Here is a 22,013-nt window from a genome sequence, read left to right as displayed (position 1 = left end):
ACACACAGAACAATTTTCATGCACAGTTTTGGGTTATGTTCTGCTCTAGATAAAGTGAAAGATGTAACAGTTTCCAAAGAAGATTGTCATCTTCCTACTATATAACAGCCCAATCGTGTTATGGAAACAAACTTGCCAGCGGCATTAAAATTTTATTTATACTTTGTAAAATGATTTTGCTGTGTGTTTGTTTGTTTTTTGTCTGCTTAAATCTAAGAGACTTCCAGATTTCCAGGTGCTATAATAAAAGAAGGAGAGAGGAAGGTGGAAGACCTATGCTTCATATGCCATCAGTTTTTAACAGCAGGAAGCATTTTCTTGCAAAGCCAAACCTATCATGCTAAACTGTTTCTCCTGTTTTTGATTAGCACCTATGGGTCTTGCAGATATGATGACACCTGGTGAGTCCAAACTGCCCCTTCCTCTCAAAGCAGATGGCAAAGAAGAAGGACCCCCACAGCCCGAGAGCAAGTCAAAGGTATTTCCTTCCTCTGCACGTGGTGTTGGTTCGGCCCAGCAGAAGTCCGCTATGTTGTCCTCCATTCTCTGGTTTTGGCCTACCCTCTTTTGTTCTTTCCTGCATGCCTTTTCCATTCATGTGCATTCTGTTTCTTTCTTTTCTTTCTTATTTTTTCCTCCATTGTGTGGATCTGAAAGTTACTAGTTCTTATGGCATTTTAACTTGCGGGGGCAAAGCAACCCACTCAAACAGTTATGTGGGGATTTGGCTAAGCTAGGTGGGTGGGAAAGGAGGGTCTTGCCTGGTTTCAATACTTGCAGCCATTTTTCTCTGCCTTCAGTTATAGCTTCCTGTTTTGGCCGCCTCAGCAGCAGCAACATACTTTAATATTTTGCTTTCCTGCCTTATTTGATAAAATAAGGTGAACAGCTTTTTTTTCTTTCTTTCATAAGGGGAAACCCATGCTTAGCATTCCATTTGAGCTTGAAGTAAGCATGGTGGCTTAGTGACTTTAGCCAAGCATCCAGAAATTTTCCAAATTATACTAATTAACAATGTTGTTTTAATACCTTTATATATAGATATATATTTCTGTATGTGTGTGTTTTCTGTGTGTGTCTCTCTGTTTATATATATATATATTTTATATATAAAAAGAATTGGTCAGTCTGTTAAACTGGATGTATTTTTTTTGTTTTTGTTTTTAATAAAGTTTGCCCTGCCTTTGTCATATTATTTTTTTTTTATTCCTCTACCACAGGATAGCTACAGCTCTCAGGGTATTTCTCAGCCCCCAACCCCAGGCAACCTGCCAGTCCCTTCCCCAATGTCCCCAAGCTCTGCTAGCATCTCCTCATTTCATGGAGATGAAAGTGATAGCATTAGCAGCCCAGGCTGGCCAAAGACTCCATCAAGCCCTGTAAGTGGCTCTGGTTTTTTGGGTTTTTTGTAATTAATTATATTTTAATGCTTGCTTGTTTGTTTTATAAATTCTTTTTCTTCATAATTTATCCACTAAAGGATTTTCTTTCTTTATAATAATAGGGCCAAATTCAGCTCTCAGATACATGCGTACAACTCCCACTGGCTTGGCTTCTGTGGGACCTGAGCATGCCTATCAGAGGGCAAAATTTGACCCAGTAATAATAAAAAGAGTAAAATTGAGTGCATTGTGTAAGTTTACTGTCTGGTAATACAGCAGTTGTTGTGAAGAAAGCATCCTTCCCATAATGCATCAGCTTACAGAGCATGCCAATTGTGTTGATAAGGACATTCCATTTCTTTTATTGGGTCCAAACTCCTTCACACAACTGACTTCACTGTTTGTCCCACTGTTCATTAAGTATTACTATTTAAAAAACAAAAACAAATATTTTCCTCTCTATGGGTAGTAAGAACAGGCACAGTATGGGTTACGGGCTCTGCACCACAAAAGGCACCTCAGACAAGTCTGTCATTTACAGTCCGAAACATTTTTATTTCCAAATTTCATATGTAGAAATACAGATTCTCAGGGCACAATCTGAAATAATATCAGTTGTGATTTGTTTCACTCAGTTGAAATGAACCAAAAGGTTGGTGAAAAAGTTAAGGGAAGTATATTTTTAGAAAGCTCCTTTTTTAGATGAACAACGTGTAATCACACTAGAAACAGGTTATGCAGAAAAATCTGGATCCAGAACAGCATAAGACATAACATTTAAACTAAGTATCATTTCCAGATGAGATGCAAAGAGCAAAAAATACAAAAAAAAGTGTGCAAACAAGCATATATGGGGATCTAATATCCATTTGACCATTTTTGGCTTATTTCTTAAACTAAGAAAGTATATGTCATTCTTTTATTTAAAATATTACTTCACTCAAGCAAAATACTATATTATAGTTATATACAAAATATAATGCTCTTTTCCAATGTTAATGCATAGCTAACTTAGCAACTAGTCTTTAGTAATGCCTTAGTTTTCACAAGATAAATTGAAGAGCACATCTCAAGGCAAAAGCAATTTGGTGAGGGGAAAAAGTCTAGCCAATCCAGAGTCTGGAAATATAACATCCAAGACAGGAAATGTTATTAATCACTATTATCTTGTTGCAGCAGATAGAGCCAGACATTAAAGTTGTCCCCAAAAATGTTCATAGACTTCACATGGAAATTCAGAGTTACTAACTTTTTGCTCCTCTGAGAAAGTAGTTAAGCTCATAGCATGTTATCTGCAGAGACAGCTTTCTTCATGGAGGGTGACATTCTTGCTAGTGTAGAGGGTCCAGACAAGACCTTCTGAACCACATTTAATAGGCTCAAATGGATTTTTAGAGTTTTTGTGCATGCCCTCTGCACTGGTGTGAATTTCACCTTAAAAGGCCTGAGGAGGTATGTCGCAAATATAAGCTCTGCAGGGGAGAACAGGGGAAGTGTAGGAATGAGATGTACCACCTTAATTTTGATGTCCATATGTCATTGACTTTGAGTCTCAGAAGGCAGCTGGTGTTCTTTACGCCCTTCGGGTCCCATCCTGTCTTTATTTTAATAACATTTCTGAATGGACAATGCTATAAACTGGTGATGGGAAATTTTCTTTTCTTTTCTTTTCTTTTCTTTTCTTTTCTTTAATGTTTCGCTTTTTCTTTTCTGGAAGATTGGAAAATATTTTGTCTAGTGAATGTGCATTCCTGAGCTCATTTTAATAATTTGTTAATAAACCACAGGGACCATCATGAGCATATATGTATTGTTTCCACTTAAAATTAACAAAAAAAAATTAGAATAAATGTGTGAAGGAGGTGGGAGGCATTATGGTTTTGCTTTTAGGTTAAACCTCCTGTTCCACATGCTCTTCTCTTCAAATACGATGTTACACCTCCTGTTCAGAGTTCTTAGCAATGATTCCATAACTTCAGTTACCTTCTCAGTAAATAGTTCAAGTGATTAGAATGGTGCTGGTTTGGAGAACTATAGAATTATAGAAAAATAAGAGCTGTCAGCCAGCTGATCTCTTTTTATCTGTGGAGGCCAGACTGTTGGATAACTTAGTTTACAGCTGATATTGACAACACTAGTCTGACTTTGATTGAAATGATTATTGGGATTCCCCATTCTTCCCAGTAATATATGAAAATAGCCTGTGCTGGCTAATTTATTCATCAGATTATCCAAGTGCTAAGGTTCTGATAGAGTTCTTGGCTCCAGGAGTGAGTGTGGGCAACGATGAGCATGGTCTGTGATTAGCTTTGCAGTACCCCTGCACCAGCAGAGTGGGTCATTTTATTCAGTGATTCCTTTATGCAAGTGTGGAGGGAGAAGATGCAGAGAAGAGACTGTATAATGATATGTACTGTGGGATTCTCCAGCTGGATAGTTACAGTGGCATTGCTACACTGTAATCAGTTATGTAAAGAACAAAATGGCTTAAAAATTAATTAAAATAGAATATGAAAATATGTGAGAGTCTCAATATGAGAGACTGTGAGCAGGGTCATTGTGACACAAATTAAAACAGTAGGGTTATGAATCCCCTTAAAATGCTCTGAAACTGTTCACTGTATATATCTACATATTACAGTAGAGATAGTTGCATTGTACATTTTTCCCACAGTGCTTTCAGTGAGAGATTTGTAGTCTATGGAATGTGTGTGTGTGCCTGCGCATGTGGGTATAATAAAAATAGGTCTTTATTATTATATAAATATTAACAAACTCTTAAAGTGGGATTATCAGTCTGTGTTTTACACACACATACACAGATGCAAGCAGAGATAACTACCTACAGCTAAAATCTGAAAGGAATTGTTGTAGGAGACAATGAAGTATCAAGCAGATACCTTGGATTGCCTGAAGGACTCTTGCAGATTGACCATAGGAAGTGTGGTAGATTACTGCTCTATGAGGCATCAGTGTATGTTTTGGTGCAATATAAATAATATACAAATTAAATATGTAAATGAGTTTGCTTCTTCTCATCTTGTTTCAAAAGTCACCACCCACTTTGGCATGACAGGATCTCTTCACAGGAAAGTCCTGGGGCTAGAGTAGCAGAGGTTAGGATTACAGGGGAATTGAAGCAAGGTGATAGAGCTAAGTATGACAAGCTTGCCTAAGCCCTATTGGTTATTTTAATCAGACCCGTAAATGCACTCACAAAGAAAAATGTAGGATATTTGTTATTATTCCAATATTGCCTGGTACTCCCACTTTAATTAAGTTAGTCAGTAGTTATGCTGTAATAAATCCCTATTTTCTACGTTTTAAAATTTACCTGCTTTAGGCTGAATCTGGCCATACAGGACAGCAGTTTGTGTTAGTGTGTGCACAAGCTTGTGTAAAATCTGTCATTTTGCACATAGTAGTGCAGAAGAGAAAAAAAAACACATTTACTTTTGGGAAAGGGTGTTGTTTTCCCCCAGTGCATTCTTCTAAAGTTAATGTTTCATTTTAAAAGAAAATTGCAGAGTGAGAAGCACTTCTTACCTTCTGCAAACTGTGAAAAGTTTTTAAATCATGCTGTCATTTTGGAGCCTGCTGCCATGTTACAGAAAAGCAACATAATTTGAGACAGAGATAGTGTAATAGCCCAGTATGAAAGACTGTAAACCAATTGACATTTTGCAGTGATACTGGTTTAAAAGAAGAAGAATTTTATAATGTAAAACCTTTCATTTGAATATTAAACCTGAACTTTCTTCTACTGGTGAACTCATATAAAAGCATAATAGAAACTAGTTTATTACCTCCTACATTAGATGTAAGTGGAGATAAAATTTGCTATATAAAACCTTGTATTTCCTGCCTAGAATATAGATAAAGGTGTCTGTGATATCACAAATGTGAGACTGTGAAATTAATGCTGGTAAAAGGTAGAATCATTTTGTTCTTTACTTAAGTGGGTAGCACTGTAGCTCCACTCTGCTCTGTTATTCAGAGTTATATGCTCATCCCTAGGTTCCTATTTGAGAATAAAATATTTAGGATTATGACTTGTCCACTTACTGTCCATCCTCTCTTTTTAATTTTCCTTTCCATTTTAATAATCTTCAAAGTAAAAACAGTTCACTGGTTAAATATTGTTTAAAAACACAATGCTCCTAAATGCGTGGGATGAAGCAATTTCGGTTACAGAACTGATATCACAACCACATACAGAGTCGTTAAATTTGTGCTTTAACAGCCTAATCCACGGGCCTTATGCCAGTGCACACGCCTCCCTCCATTTAAAACCAGTAAACCACATTCAGCCTTGGCTCCATTGACTTCCGGGAGAATTGCAGCACAGCTGAATTTGGTTCACTAAATTCAATATTGCACCTTCTAACTTTAAAATGTGAAAGGTAATATTACATATCAGTAGGGAGGATTACAACTGAAGAAATTAGAAATTCAGTTAGCAAAGTGGGAAGCTTTTCATGAGCCAATTTATTTAATTAAAATTAATATCCATTCACTGGAAATAACGAAAACAATGGAACTGCAGGGTCACATCCTCTTGGCTCTGATTCTCTTCCCTCCTGGCTCTTCCCCAACATTGTCAAGTTTCAACCAGAGACTAGAGGGAGATTTGGAGCTCTTCAGATTTTCCAGCCCAAATTGTACAAGGTGATGGGTGGCAATGCTTTATGCGAACCGTTACTGGCTTTCTAAATACCACAGTAATCAACAGACTAAAGTCATTGAAAGCTGCATGTTGCCACATTACATGTTGCATCGTGCCACAGTGCCAGGCCCCGTTCAGAACCATGTGATCAACAGAAAGCTCGTTCTGTACTTGTCCCAAAGTACATTTGGGAATTTTGTTTAGAGCTGATCAGTCAAAATTTTTTTTTTTGCTTATTTTAAAATATTTTACCCTAAAAGGCAAAAAGAAAAAAATTGAGAAAAGTTAAGCAGGGGAAGGGCAATGGGTGGACAAGGATGGTGAAGTGTGTTTACCACAGCTGGGGCTACACCTCAGATATGTTATATATACAGAATACATTTCCTTCTCCATAATGTCATGTGAATATCTCCTTCCCACATAGCTTGGTGTCCAAATGTCCCGATCATGTCTAATTCTGAATAACCCCAAGTTCACTAGGGGGCAAATCATCTCCCCTCCTCTGTAGGGGCAGAGAGCCCTCTTGCAGCAGAACCCAGAGCACTTATACTGTGTGGAAGGGGGACACTACTGAGGGAGCTACACGTGAGTGGGGTGCAATCCCTGTGAGTCACAGAGCCCCAGCTCACAGGGGTCTCTGCTTGCATAGCAAAGGTGTGGAGAAAGGGTCTGGTGGATGCACTTCTACGCAGATCCACCAGCTGTTTTCTCTCCCTTCCCTTGTAAGGAAGGGGAGAGGGATGAGGAACGCTGAGGCTTTGCTAGCATTAAAATTAGAGGAGTAGCCACATAATGGTTCCATTCTTACTACTCAACAGAGGGAGAACTAATTTTCCCCCCACCCTCCGCTTTTGTGGATTTTCCCATTGCCTGGTCCAGCTACTTGAAATGGGCTCTGCTTCTGTTTATACCCCTAATTTTCACCAGTGCTATGTATGTTCTTTCTCCACACACCGAATACATGTGATGGCTATACTCTGTGGTTCTCTTTCACCTTTGCAAGTGAAGAGAGTGGTTACTCATGACCAGTACTCAAATTGGCTAGTATGAGAAAATGACAGTAGGCTCCCTCTTCTGCGTTTTTTAGCCAGCCATGATGGGAAGAGTAGGTAAGACATAATCACCTACCCCTGTCCAATTCCAACACTGCTCACAAAACAGGTTGGTTGTCCTAGCTTGTGCTCTGAGCTGTTTCTTCAGAAATTCCTCTTCTGATGGAGCATTTTGGTGCTTTCTTTCTTTCAGGGTGTTCTTTGTATTATTACAAGTTGTTCAGAAGAGGCCGATTTTAATGTAGCTTCATTTAAAATTGTAAAGCGCTTTGAGATCTGCGGATGAAAAGCACTATATAAAAACTAGATATTTTTTAAATGACTTGAGGCATCATGAGAAACTTGCCTTCTGGGATCCAAAGCTCAGATCAATGAAAGAAACATAAGAAAATAATGAAAATGGGGAGTTTGGGCCCTTTATTTAAAATCATGTAATGTGCAGTATATGGACAGAATGTACTGTTTGTGCCAGAACTAGTAGCCTTCATTCCTGACTGTTGTGTGATAGCTTTAGTTTGTTTGACATCTTCTCTTTTTCAATGTTGTGAGTATCTTACTTTCTTTTCCCTTTCCTTCCCACCCTTCCCCCAACTCTTTTTTTTTTCTTTTTGTGCTCTAGAAATCAAGTTCCTCCACCACAACTGGAGAAAAGATCACAAAAGTCTATGAGTTGGGAAGTGAGCCAGAGCGCAAGATGTGGGTGGATCGATACCTCACCTTCATGGAAGAAAGGGGCACGCCTGTGGCCAGTCTGCCAGCTGTAGGCAAGAAGCCACTGGACCTCTTCAGGCTTTATGTCTGTGTCAAAGAGATTGGAGGTTTAGCACAGGTGAGCGGAAGTGGATGAAACTAAACCATCCAAAAACTTAGCCCTGCATTCCTCCTAGAATATTTTCTGCTAGTTGCAGCATTACAAATTCTTCCCTGAAAACAAGGGGGAAAAGACATGGAAGTTTCAGTATAACTAATGTTTGAAGGTAAGTAAGCTCATGTGTAAATCTAACCCAAATTAACCTGCCATACACTAATGGACCGTGTGGACCCTGCTGCTGCATACTAAAAGTTCTGTAGCATGCTTTGATCTACTCCTGTTTCAACTCTGTTTGAATTTTTAGTGCGCAGCGGCAAGGTCCACACAGGCGCTTAGTTTGGGGTAGGTTTACACCCCAGCTTGCCATGAACTCAGGGTTTATGTAAACAAGCCCTGAGGTTCACTTTGGACTGCACTAGTGCTCTCATAGTGCACAGTGTGGCTCTAAATTGCCTAGTGTCAAGGGAGCTTAGACTGCTGTCTGATCAAGGGCACTCTAGTAGTGCTAAGAGAGAATCAGAAGAGATGGCCATTGGATTAAAGAGAAGGGTTAGAAACATGGAAGAAGATCAAAACAGGTGATGGAAAACAGCTGTTCTAGAGATGGAAAAAAAGAGAGCGCCTGAAATCCATCCATCTCAGACAGGGAAGTGCCTCTAGGAAAAGTCAGTTCAAATCTCTTAGGAAGTGGCAGGAGTATGTAATTTGCAAGCAGTCTGTCCCAAACCATTCTTCCCTCTGTATGTTTAGATAGTATACTCAGCTGGGAAGAGACTGTGTTTTCCTCTATGTTTGGAAAATATTTACCACATGTCTTGCATTGTTTCAATCTATATAAATACAATAATAATCAATAATGGGGAAACCTAACCTAAAGGCAGGAAGGTAAACTGGGGAAGAGGCTGCAAATAAATAAGATGTTGGTAGAAGTCAGAGATATAGTTTGCTGCATTGAACCTTGTCTTTCCCACTGAGAGTAAATATGAGGCCTGTGATGTCACAGGTGAAAGAATATGAGGTTCTTTTCCCACATGCGAATCGGGGTTAGTAATAGCTGCCTGACTCACACAGATGCTGTGAACATTAACTTATTTAGGTTCGATCCCATTCATGTCTTTAGAGCCGGATTGATCCTTTAATGTTTGTGGAGCACTTTGAAAGGGTAAAGCACTAGAGTAGATACTAAATATTAAGTAGTAGCATTATTGGATTTGGGATTCAAAACCTTCTTTTTGTTTTGCTGGCCAAGGCCTGCTGTGTGCTGAATGCTTCCTGTGAGATGGTGAGAGCTCACAACTCGAACTGAATTAAGGGTGATCAGTACTTTGCAGGATCAGGCTCTAAATTATGAGTAGATGTAACTAAAATACACATGATCTCTACACTAAAACACACAATCTGAAAACAGAAGTATGTTAAATTGAATTGGGCCCATGGAAAGTGAACCCCTGGTAATGCTCCCACCTAGCCAGTTCTGGAAACCCACTTCCAACAGTGATTACTGCTGATTTTAACAGTAGTACTCTGCATAGCATGATATAGCATATTGAATTAGACCATGGTCATTCAAGTCCAGTGATGCTAACTGGCGCCGCAGAGGAAGGTAGAAAAATCTAATGTATTGCACCTTGCCACTTGTTAAATGCTGTCCATGGCTGAAAGGTGGGGTTCCATCCTGACTTTTGCAATGACCAGCTGATGTGTGCCCCGGAGTTTTCCTAACTTGCAAACTTTATTATTGGTCATAACACTCTAGAGCCCTCTTTTTAAGTCTAGCTACAGCATTTGACTCAGTGTCTACAGAGGCTCGAATGCTTCTGCACAATTGGTTAATATTAAACCATTAAATATAAGTGGGAGTTGAAATTTGAAATCCTAAAAAGGCCTGCATGTTTGTTTATAACAAGGGTCATTTCTTATTTATTTAAAAAAAAACACATTTTGGGCCCAAGCTTACTTTCCAATATGGACCAACGTATATTACTGATGAGGAGATGCTGTCCCACTTAGGAACTTGATTTATAGGTTTGTAGGCTACAAAGGTCGATTGTTCACTGTGGGCGTGTTAACATGTATTCTCTGGTTAGGGCTACAGAGAAATGCACATGTTCGTCTAATGAGATTTATTTAAATATAGTTGGATGGTGCCCACCTGAAAAGCATAGTTGCCCCTACCACTGCTCTCCACGTTTCATGATCTCTGCCCACTGAGTGACAGGATGTAGATGTGCAGCGATGGTGCGTATTTATCCTTCTGAAGCATTGCATTTCAAGGTACACCAAATAGCGCTTTGCTTCCCTCTTCCAAAGCCATGGTAGACCTGCTGTTGGCAGCCTTGTTTTATATGCCAATACACTGGACATTTAGGCACTGAGTACTTCTGCGTGCATTATGCAGTGTGTTTGTTGTATACCACGTAGTGCTAAGTAAATGGGCAAAAAAGGGCTGTGTGATTGGGGATTTAAGTCTCAAAAGTTCCAGTTTATGAAAATCACTTTCTCTTTGACCCCTGGATTGCTGCCAGATGTACCTGGAATACACAGGGAAAATAAAACTCTTCACTCGGCCAGGCCAGTCTGCATGTAATTAACTCTTTTGCCAAGAGAACCATCCTATCTGGCAGCTGTGAAGGGGTTATTGAACACAAAGATAAAAACTATATAAATATCTCCTTGGCTGGCATATAGGGTTGGCAACAGATATGACCAGTAATAAACTTTGTAGCTATTTAAGCTAAAATAGGGTGATAAAATCTCATGCTTCAGGACATAAACTGATCATCATAGCATTCAAGAAGTAAGCTTCCCCCTCTCCCTCCCCTGCTGGACCAATGGTCTGATCTGATGTGGCAAATCCAGTGTGCCTCAACCTAAGAGCATAGTTTGAACAGTCGCTTTCAGTACTCTGGCATATGCAGCAAAACAAGGCTCACACCAATGGCATGCTTGTATCAGCAGAGCTGTAATACAGAACATTACTGCATTGTTCCAGTGTGTTTGAAGTCTGTCTTAATTAATAAGGGGCCTCACTTGACTCTGCATCTCCTGTTGCAATGGGATCATTGATCAATCCCACAAGAAGCCTTAAAGTGAAAGGATTTGAACCAGAAATTGCAGGCTAAACTACCTGACAGCTGGTGGCTGTTCTGGAGGAAATGTTTTTCATATCAGTGCTGAAACACTTAAACTGCAGAATAACATTGTTATTGCTTTTTAAATTAGTTTTTAGAAGCTGCTTTTTTAATTAGAATAGGGTGTGTGTGTGTCAGAGAGAGAGTCAGTGAGTGTGCATTTGAATGGAGATAAATAGCTAACTGAACAGCACAAGCCTTGGAAGAGTGCAAGGCATTTAAAAGATGCACCATGCAGAAGACTCTCAACAAGCTTTTTATGTAGCTATCAGCAGGTTCCTTAATGGTTTTATAACTGTAAACGCTGTTTGTGCATTACTGAGTGGGGGAGTAATGAGTTAAAAGAGGCAAATAAAAAAAGTAAACCAAGACATTAAGTGCTCTTTTTCCTCTTGGCTTTAAACAAGCCGCCTTGCTGCAAACCAATACTTCTGCCATTTATTTTGCTAGGTTAATAAAAACAAGAAGTGGCGCGAGTTGGCAACCAACCTGAATGTTGGCACTTCAAGCAGCGCAGCCAGCTCCCTGAAAAAACAGTATATTCAGTACCTGTTTGCCTTTGAGTGTAAGATAGAACGAGGGGAGGAGCCCCCTCCAGAGGTCTTCAGCACTGGAGATACTAAGAAACAACCTAAGATTCAGCCGCCATCTCCTGGTAAGTAGAAGAACTGCAGCCTCTTATACAATAATTCACTGGACTGCATCCTGCATCTCAAATCTCCTGTCCCAGCAAACATTTTAGAAGCATCCCTTGCTAACCTTAGATAAGCTAGCTAAAAAAATACTCCTTGGGGATCCTATGTGTTCTGAACTGGCTCCAAGACAGTATGAAAGTTAACTCTAAGGGGTAGACTGCAGAGATGCGTATATGCCCACACATCTTTAAGCATTTCTTTGTCTCTGTCTGAAAAATACAAGCATTCTAACGATCAAACTGTTAAATGGAAATAATAACAGCAGTGTTCTACAGGGATGTTCCATCCCTTGCATTTGCTCTCTGTAAGACATCAGATACCCAGGACTAAATAAATAAATAAAGTAAGGAAAGGCTGGATTCTCCCATCCACACTTCAAATATTGGAAATCTGGAGCCAAATTTCAATGGGCCTGCTGGCAAGTAAAAGAACTACTCAGTGTGAGTAACAATGGCAGCTTTTGGCCCAATAAATGGAACTCAGCCTGCTGCTCCACTACTGTTTATTTGAAATGCCTGGCAAATGAAGAGAGTTGAGTGACTAGAGAACACCCATAGTACAGTATCAAGCTTTGTCGTTTAGATTACGTCACTTTCCTCTGCCATTGTTGCTAATCCTGTGTATTAGATTGAGTGCTAGCAGCACGGTCTGTATCCTATTGTCAGCTGTAGATGGGCACTGCAGTCGAAATGTTGATTTTGGTTAATGAATCTTCATGTACAGTATGTTGCTTGAAGTAGTCAGTTAGATTTGTTTTTTTCTGCCTGCATTCAACTCAAGACTCGTAAAATGACAACCATGATTGACATTCAAGCTAGAGAAATGTAGAGGAGTAACATGTTAAGCATGTGAAAGAATAAATAGAAGGTTTTGTTGCCTTTTGGAGTATTTAACTTCTTGGCTTCAGGCAGAAGAGGAAAAGAGGACTTTTAATTGGTATGCACTATTTTCTGTCTGCATGGAATCACAGAAGGGCAAAGACCTTTTTAAGTGTGAATCAGAAAGATGGGATTCTCAGACTCTTTCCTGGTGTGGAGTACTTTTTAATACACAATAATCTCATAGATACATAGTGAATGAGGGGCATTCACTATTACACAGGCCACCTCTTCCCATTAGCAACATAGTATCATTCCTGTGAAAGCGACAACAGTTGCTTACATGGAAATGTGAAATTAGGAAAGTATTTAATATAACTTGATTTCTTTTAGCAGCCGGAAATAAGGAGAAGAGCCAGGAAACCAGCCAGCTGTCCCCTTATTTTGTGACCTTCTGTCATAGATATTAGAAATAGCAAAGACCTATTAAGTCATGCAATTACATTCAGTTGCCAGGTAGGGTTATTCCTTCTGATGCTCACTGTGGTGCTTTGTCCAGTATTGTAAATGTCTCTAGTGATAGGGCTTAGGCTAGGTCTACACTACGGGGGGGGGGGTTGACCTAAGATACGCAACTTCAGCTACGTGAATAGCGTAGCTGAAGTGGCGTATTTTAGGTCGACTTACCTGGCTGTGAGGACGGCGCCGAATCGACCGCTGCTGCGCCGCCGTCAACTCCACTTCCGCCTCTTGCCGCGGTGGATTTCTGGAGTCGACGGAAGAGCCATCGGGGATCGATTTTATCGCGTCTTCACTAGACGCGATAAGTCGATCCCCAATAGATCGATTGCTACCCGCCGATTCGGCGGGTAGTGAAGACGTGCCCTTAAATTGCTTCCTGTTAGAGACCTTCCATAGTCTAATAGAATTCAGTGTTATGAATTTTTTCCTGCTATTCAGTTCAAATTTACCTTCCATCACCACTATGTTCACCCCTGTATAACACCCTAAATGTTTATACCTTACAAATACTTAAGGTTATCATGTACCCCATCAGTAGGTATTTAATGTATAAAGCAAGCATGTTACTCTGAAAAACAAATTGGGGGGGGGGAAGGCCCACGTATTATAAACAAGAGCAGCAGTTAGAGTATTTGACTCCCTAGAGGGAGTTTAGATTAGCCAGCACATGCATTCTTATTAAAAATTGAAAGCTGTTGGATTTGGCTGCATCACCTGCAGCAAGGGCCAGTAAATGGAGCTGAAACCATTAGACTCATTAGGGAGAAGGAAAAGAACATGTTTTTTTTAAATTAAGCAGCAAAACTAAAAATAAATAAATATTTTGCTTCCCTCTTCCTTTCTCTAACTCTCTTACAATGTTGCCATTCAGTAATTTTGGTTAGTGGTTCAGGAACAATCATCATAAAACTGTCTGAATTTTGTGTTAAAGAATCTTGATTTAAATATCCAGACCTTGAACAAAAGCAGAGAAATGTCATGGGCTGTCCTGCAGTTCCATGTGCACCTTGAAACTATAAATGAAAACTGCAAAGTCCAAGTTTGAATTTATCATAACACTACGTTCAGTTCAAACAAGATGTCTGGGAGCAGAACTGAAACTATTTTTCCAAAATAAAAACACAGCTGGACATAGGGACCAGAAGAGGGGAGGAATCAAGCAATGATCTCAAGGTTTATTTTGTTTGCTGGAAAAGAACTTGTGTCACTGAATGGGCTGCACTTCTGTGTGGAAAAAGGCTTTCCCAGTGTGTATCAGCTTTAGTACATGAAATCCCGCTGAGCTATAGATGCTGCAGAAAGTACAGGGCCTGTTCTCTTAACAGTTGGCTCTTTTTTTTCTTTTTCTTCAGTTTAGGGTAACATTAATGTTTTAACTGCACAAAAGCAGTAGGATTATAGATGTACTTTAGGTAATCCATCCATCTTTGACTTGCAAATGGAGCAGGAGCCCACTGGAACAGGAAGCAGTAGACTAAAAGGTTCTTGCTTTTAAACATTAAGACATCATGAGATTGGTTCTGTGCAGGCACACCCGTGTGCCTGCACATAACAGCCTTTTTGAAGCCTGCTTAAGCTACACAGAACCAGTTGCAATATTGATGCCTAAATCAATACATGATGAAGAAGGGTAGGGTTGCCCTTAAGGGAATTGGGCTTAAACCCCTCCTGTGACAAATCACCTGTTTCGCAGCTGATTCTATGAGTCTGAGGTTCAGGTGATAGCTTCAGGGCTGGCTCCAGGCACCTGGGCAGGAAGCAGGTGCTTGGGGTGGTCAACGGAAAGGGCGGCACGTCCGGCTCTTCGGCGGCAATTTGTTGGTGGGTCCTTTAGTCCCTCTGGGAGGGAAGGATCGGCCGCCGAATTGCCACCGAAGAATGAAGCAGCGCAGTAGAGCTGCCACCGAAGTGCTGCCCATCGCGGCTCCCCTGTTGCTTTTTTTTTTCCCCGCCACTTGGGGCGGCAAAAAAGCTGGAGCCGGCCCTGGATAGCTTGAAGATCACATGGTCTTCATGAAACCAGCAAATAGCTCGGTTGCTAAGAAGAGGTTCAGGCAGTAGAAAGGATCCTGCCAGAGTCTCTGGGTCAGGGGAGGAACCGAGGGCTAGATCCACAAAGGTACCTAGGCATTGAACTCCAACATTTAGGTATCACTGACAATCTCAAAAGCACCACTCAGCTGCCACCTATCCTGTAGGCACCTAAATTCTGATAGGCATCAAAGTTTCCTCTGGTGGGCAACTGCCAAACCACCTAAGGCCTATGGCTACCCCACAACTAACAAGCTGCTTCGTGTCTTAACTCATGCCTAAGCCCCAGCAGGATTCTCAAATGAGTCATTCACTCGCAGGGCTCAAGCCAGTAAGCATATCTCTGAGCATGCCTGTTGGATCAGGCCTTGCACAAAAGACAACTGGGAGCAAGCAAGTCAGGAATTTTTCATGCATGTGCATGTCAGTCTGTCCTCAGAATACCCAGTAGCCAGGGAGCACTTCCCTGGGATGTGCAAGACCCAGAATCAAATTGCTGGTCTACCTGATTTGGAACAGGGATTTGAACTCAGGTCTCCCATGTGAGTGCTCTAACCACTGGGCTATCGACTATTCTGAGTGGGGTCTCTCTCTTTTCTCCTGTTGGAACTGTTTCATTGTGTATAAATAATTAAATATTATTTGGAGCCTGCACTTGGAGCTGTGTGTTCCATCTTCCCAGTGAGTGCCCTTAACCATTGGGCTATAAAGTCAAAGTCAAACTCTCCTCTGAGAAAGGACTGACCTGGGGCTATAGTCAGTCTCTCTCTCTCTCTTCTTGAGAAAGGGCAGATCTGCCTTAGGCATCTAATTCCAGCATAGACAGGCACCTCCTTGGCTTGTCAGTCAGGTACCTAGATTGCTGTGAGTTAGGTGACAAAGTACTTTTGTGAACATGGGCCTCTAGCCCTGCCCTTTTCTTCTGCATTTCATTCCCGGCTAGCTTAGATGGCTCCCCACTCAGTGTGCTGGCTTCTGAGGCTCCCTTTCTTAGGTGCCTAACTTGCCCCATGCATTTTATGCAGAGCCTGGGCACCTAACTTGGGGCTGAGGACTCTAATTAGGCAGCAGAGAGCCTAGGAGTTATGCTTTGCAATGCTCTGCATTGCAGCCCCTTGGTGGAGTTAGCTCAGAGTTCATATGCTGCTCCCTGATAGATGGCCTGTGGAGTGGAATCCTGCAGGGAGCAGGCTAGGAAGGAATGTAAGAGTTTCAGGGAGTAGAAGACCCTGGGTCGGGAGAAAGCACATGATTGGTATGTTGAACTTGTATCAGACAGTTTTGTTTTGAAGAAATACAACCAAAGTCCTGAAGTAAAGGGACTGAAATCCTGTGACTGAAGAGTGTTCTTTGGTACATAGGCTGGTGAGTTAGCCCAATGGTTTACATAAGGAGGTAGGGGGATCAGAATTCTACCATCACTTACACTTCTTGTAACCCCATTGACTTCAGTGAGGATGGGTGGTAACTGAAGGTAGAATTTAGCTGTCTGTGCTGCCTGTGACAATTCAAGGTATATCCCAGCAACTCCAAAGGAAGAGTTGGACTAGTTCAGCAAAGCAGTAGGTCAGTGGACCTTGTTCAATGGAGGCCAGAGTCAGACACACCTCAGCCAACTTACTGTTATTTTTGTTCTAATTGTCCATTTTAAAGCATGAGTTGGATGTATGCTACTGTCAGAACTTCTCCAGTCTACTCAGAAATCATAGGAAAAGAGATGGCCTTGAACGTGTCATGGAGCTGCTTCTTGCAGACAAACAAGAACTAGGGAATAGCAAGAGCCTCATAAGTGTTCTATCCGGGATGCTTATGCTTTTTGGAGATTCTTGTGAAGACAAAGTGTTCCATGCAGCCATAAGTTCGTTAGTGTTCTGATATTCTTAACCAAAATATATATGAATGTTGTGGAAAACCCTAAATTGAAAATACAAGGTGGCCATTATGATAAGGAGGCAAATTGCAAAAAGCTTCCAACATATATGATCTGTTTTCCATTCTGAGACTATAGATTCTTTTCTTGGTCAGAAAAGAAATTCTGTTAGCCATAATAAATAGATCATTTGGGTACACATGAATCTGGAAGTGATGGCCATTGTTAGCCTGTGTATTTGGAGTCTATTACTCATTATTGTACTGGCTTGGAATTGGCTGTGGGTTAGCTCATGGATGGACATAGACAGTGTCAGAAAACAATGTAGCATTGAAAATCTAAACAAAAGTGGGATGTAAGGAAACTTGAAGGAGGACAGGTAGCAGCTTTGGCACACAGGGAAAGGGGTTCCGTTTCATGATTTCCAACTGGAAAATATTGCTAATGATAATATGTGTAATGTATCTTAACAAAATATATAAACATATATGTGGGAACATACCTTCCTGTCATATGCATAGCACCTAGTGAATATTGGGCAGTACTCAGCGATAGATTGGGGCACTCCTGAATAAAATCCAGACAAGACCTTGGTCTTGTCGGTGTCACAGAGATCATATGATAGCAAACCTGTGAAAGTTTGTGCTCTGTTGTAACATAGAGCTCCAACAGCCTGTTCTCTGTGTTTCCTTGGCAGCAGAGACAAGACTTGGGGAGGCGGGGGGGAAAAAGCCAGTCATTCAATTAGTAAGTTTGTAACCAAAAACCCATCCATCTTTACTGGCAGGTGGCTGACTGAATTTCTATTATTATCTGACAGGTGATGTCACAAAACCTGTCATGTAGCCAACCGGGGAATCCCCAGTGGAAGATAAATGAGAAAAGGGTCTGGGTTATAAATAAAGGTGCCCTCTGATTGACCTGTGTTCACTGTAGACCTGTGGCATATCTGACTAACGCTCCCCTCCCCACCCCCACCCTAGTCAGAATTAGGGCACTGGGTTCATACTGTGTAAATTATCTTCCCAGCGTGGCGTCTGGCTGTTCAGTCTGAAGTATGTGAATGTACTTAACCTTCAGTAACCCTTCCATTGTTTACTTTAGCGTATACATTTGTAGCTTCTGGCAAAAGGTAGGGATATCCTAGAGAGCATGTCAGGCCTCCTAGTAATGGAGTTTCAAGAGGTTGCATTCTTTTTTTTTTTTTTTTTCCCCTGAAGGAAAAATAATTCTGGCAAGAGGAAGAATTTTTTTCTGTTTTTATTAACTGCACATTTGAACTATTGTAAATAAAGGGTCTTTCCTGAAACCACACTCCCTAGCATTGCAGGCCTTTTAAGGAAGCAGCCACTGAGGTGCTAATTTCATGCGGCTAGCAGCAAATTGGTCCATGTAGGAGGCTGTAAAGGATGCCATGATGAAAATGTTGCTTTCAGACAATTTTCTTTCAATTTTTTAAAATCTGCGGTGGCACCTATAAGGCAGGTGCTGCTTGGGCTTTTTTGTATGTTGAAAAATCACATATTACACTAGTTGATTAGACACAGAGAAGTGTTTTTCTGGCCATCGCCAGTCAGCTGTATGGTCTTGTATGCACAGCTTAAACACTTCAAATAATTGTCTGTTTCCTTCTTTTTATTTCTCTGTTGTTGTTTTGTTTTGTTTTATAGTACTGAGTGCTTATGTAGGACTTGACAAAGTAACAAGACAGGATCCCTGTTTTAAGAAGTTTACAGTCAACTTAAACAGTTAGAATAGAAACAAAAAGATAAGCTACATAAGCTGATGGATGTAAACAGTGTCAGAAAAAAAACGTAGCATTGAAAATCTAAACAAAAGTGGAATGCAAGGAGAGATTTGAAGGAGGAGCAGGTAGCAGCTTTGACACACAGACAAAAGGGTTTAGTTTCATGATTTCTAACTGGAAAAGTATTACTAATGATAATATGTGTAATAATATGTTAACAGACTATATAGACATACATGTGAGACCATACCTTCCAGTCATTTGCACAACACCTAGTACATTATTGTGATGGCAAAGTCAAGCACCCAAAAGTTAGGAAATGCCAGAGTTGAGCTTGCCTGTGCAGCCTTAGCTCGGACCCCATGTGCGTATGCATTATGGTACAGTGTTTTAATTACATGATCATACTGTTTTTTCCCAAAGGACCCATTCCTCATTCAGTGCGCAGAAAGGACATTGATCACTTAGTGAGCAGCTATTCAATATTTTGTTTTCTCCTCCAGTTCAGTATTTTGTTCATTGTGTAGCCCAAGGCCTTATTTACTGCTCTGAATACAAAATTATTAATTTCCTCATAGGCTTTTCTATGTTACTCATCAGTATAATATCTGAGTGCTTCACAAGCATTAATTAATTTGTCTTCACAAAACCCTTGTGTGCTGAGGGGTTATTATCCCATTTTACAGGGAGGAATTGAGACACAGAGAGATCATGGTCAAAAATATCCACTAATCTGAGGAGCCTAATTTGAGACACCTAGGACTGTGATTTTTCAGAGTATTTAGTATTATATAGCACTTAATATATTCAAAGCACAGCTCCCATTGACTGCAGTTGCAATCATGAGTCCACAGCACTTCTGCAAATCAAACCACAGGGTCTCAGACCAAATAAATGAAGAACACATATGAAAAGTTTGGTTTAAGTGACTTGCCTAGCATCACATAGTAACTGTTTGATACAGGCAAGGATAGAATCCAATTCCCAGGACAGCATTCAATTGCCTTAAGTATGAGACAGTTCTTTCTCTTGCTGTAATCCCCTGCCTCATTGACGACATACCTTCCAACTTCTACAGTAAACGAGGCAAGGGTCCTACACACAACAGTCTCCCTCGCTACACAATGCTGATTCATCCCCAGAGTATGTCAGTCCTGTGCACTAAATGAGGCAGGGGTCTTGTGGAAAAATTGTATGCGATCATGTAATTAAAGACTGTATCATAATGCGTACGCACAAGGGGCCAATTAAATAGCACAGACAACCTCAATTCTGGCATTTCCTAACTTCTTAGTGCTTGAGTTTGCAACCTTAATAATAATGTTCTTTTAACATAAGATTTTTTTGTGTGTAAATCCTAAGATTTTTTAAAAAGCAAACTGAAAAAAAAAAAATAAGTTCCATCATGTGGTGTCCTATTGACACCCATGTGGTTCATCGGCAGTTGAAACCTTTAGATCCATCTAACAGACCTCTTGAGCTAATGGAATAACTGATAGCAATAGTAGGTTGTCATCCTCTATGTGACCAGCAGTAGAGGGCGATGAGTTGTTTTGTCAGTTGGTTTCACAGATATTTGCCAACAGCAGAGGAATAATGAGACTCAGGAATCTTGGCTCCATTTCAGTCTCTGGAGAGGAATGTGCTGTAGCGGGCACAGATTCTTCTGCCTTGACCCTCTCTGCTGCATTCCCTCTGCGCTGTTCCTGTCCTGTCTCTTCCCTACCCTTGGCTCCTTGTCCCAGTTCCATTTTTCTTATCCGGACAGTCTCGGTATCTTCACCTCAGGCTTCTCATCCTAGTCTCGGTGTTGTTACCCAGACAGTCCACCCTTTAAACTCCCCATCCCAGTCTCACTCACCCCATCATTAGTTCCTGTCTCCTTGCCCAGCCAGTCCCAGTTTCACCTCTCCCAGTTCCTCATCCAGTCTGTCTCTCATCTCCTTTCCTCTGATGTCCAGTCACTTCCACATTCCCGCTAGCTGCCAGTCCCAGTCTCCCTCCCCTGGCTTCTCATCCAATCTCAGTGTCCCCCAACATCCAGCTCCTCTTCCCATTCTCTTTTCCCAGCCAGTCCTAGCTATTCCCTCACACCGTCTTCATCTTATGTCTCCCCTCCTCCCCCCGACAACTTCTCTCCCCCCATTGATTCCCAGTCCCAGTTAGCTCCAGTCTCCCCCCATAATCCCTCAGACAAACTCAGTCCCCTGACCTGCTGGTTCCCAGTCCTTCCACCCCTGTTTTCTCCTGGGTCTCAGTCCTAGTTTCTTTGCTCAGCAAGTCTTAATCTTCCCCCCAACCGCCAGACCCTTCTCTCCCGCCACCAGCCTCCAATTGCAGTCTTCCCCCCTCCCAGGCTCCTTGTCCCAGTCTACTACCCCTGCATCCTTCCTGGTCTGGGTCTTTTCCTTTCTTCTTTCAGTTCAGGCAACTTCCCCATCTGCCTGGGCCCAGCAGGAGGAGCATTGAGAGCACAGAAGAGATGGACTTCCTGCTGTTTGTTCCAAACCCAGACCCAGATCCAGCACAGCCCAGAGCAGCCAGGAGAAGAAATTGCAGGGAAAGTTCCCCCCCAGCCCCAGACTGGAGCATGCTCAGTGCAGACAGGAACTTGGGGGAGTTAAGCTGTGGTCTAGCAAGTCACTCCTGAGCATATGCAAACTGATCTTTTCAAAGGCTTAGGACTAGGGCAGACTTTCACAAAGGCAGCAAAAGGCACGCTACTGACACAAAGATCGCCTCACACCAGATTTAAAGTCCATGTTCCAAAGCATGAGTGCACTAAAGCTTCTGTAAGAATACTTGCCAGATTTTTTTTTAATGGGTAAAACAATGTATTTTTCCTTAGCTTTATTCCCAGAAACAACTAAACCATTTTGACTAAAACTTTACAAACAAAAAATTCATCCCGAAGCAGATACCTGGTCTGAAAAATTTTAGCCCAAATGGTTAAAGTTTGGTAAAGTTATAAGCAGCTGAAAACAGGGACTTATAATAATGAGAAGTGTCGGGCAACCTTAATAATAGGCAATTCTGTCTGCCATGACTATAATAACCATTGTTTTGAGTGAGGAGCTTAGATTTTTCTGCTATGAAGAATGTGTTTTGTACAGTAACACTCTTCAAAAACCATAGATTAACTGTTCAGTGGCCTACCAGTTGTTCTCTGTCCATTTTCTAGTGGACCAGGATCCACATCACACACACTTATGTCCTTGTAGGCACCCCACAACCTAACAGGCACAGACACTGTAATGCTGTCACATCGCTAGAAGTGCTCCTGCCAGG

At 41.2% G+C, this 22,013-nt stretch overlaps 1 protein-coding gene across 13 annotated transcripts in view; it reads left to right on the top strand.

The window, feature by feature from the left end:
- Positions 1-22,013, top strand: part of ARID1B (AT-rich interaction domain 1B) — a 406,554-nt gene that overhangs the window by 361,267 nt on the left and 23,274 nt on the right. For 9 of the 13 annotated variants that reach the window (XM_034765331.1, XM_034765333.1, XM_034765337.1 and 6 more), the window contains 4 exons: positions 369-478; positions 1,221-1,379; positions 7,720-7,929; positions 11,493-11,697. In XM_034765331.1, coding sequence (XP_034621222.1) covers positions 369-478; positions 1,221-1,379; positions 7,720-7,929; positions 11,493-11,697 — 684 coding nt within the window. The remainder of the gene's footprint in view (positions 1-368; positions 479-1,220; positions 1,380-7,719; positions 7,930-11,492; positions 11,698-22,013) is intronic. The other 4 variants (XM_034765339.1, XM_034765338.1, XM_034765335.1 and 1 more) reach the window with 1 other exon arrangement.

Source organism: Trachemys scripta, chromosome 3, assembly GCF_013100865.1.
Source record: "Trachemys scripta elegans isolate TJP31775 chromosome 3, CAS_Tse_1.0, whole genome shotgun sequence".
Classification (NCBI taxonomy): domain Eukaryota; kingdom Metazoa; phylum Chordata; order Testudines; family Emydidae; genus Trachemys; species Trachemys scripta.
Note: the sequence above shows the minus strand (reverse complement) of the source record. Positions and strands in the feature narration are given on the sequence as shown.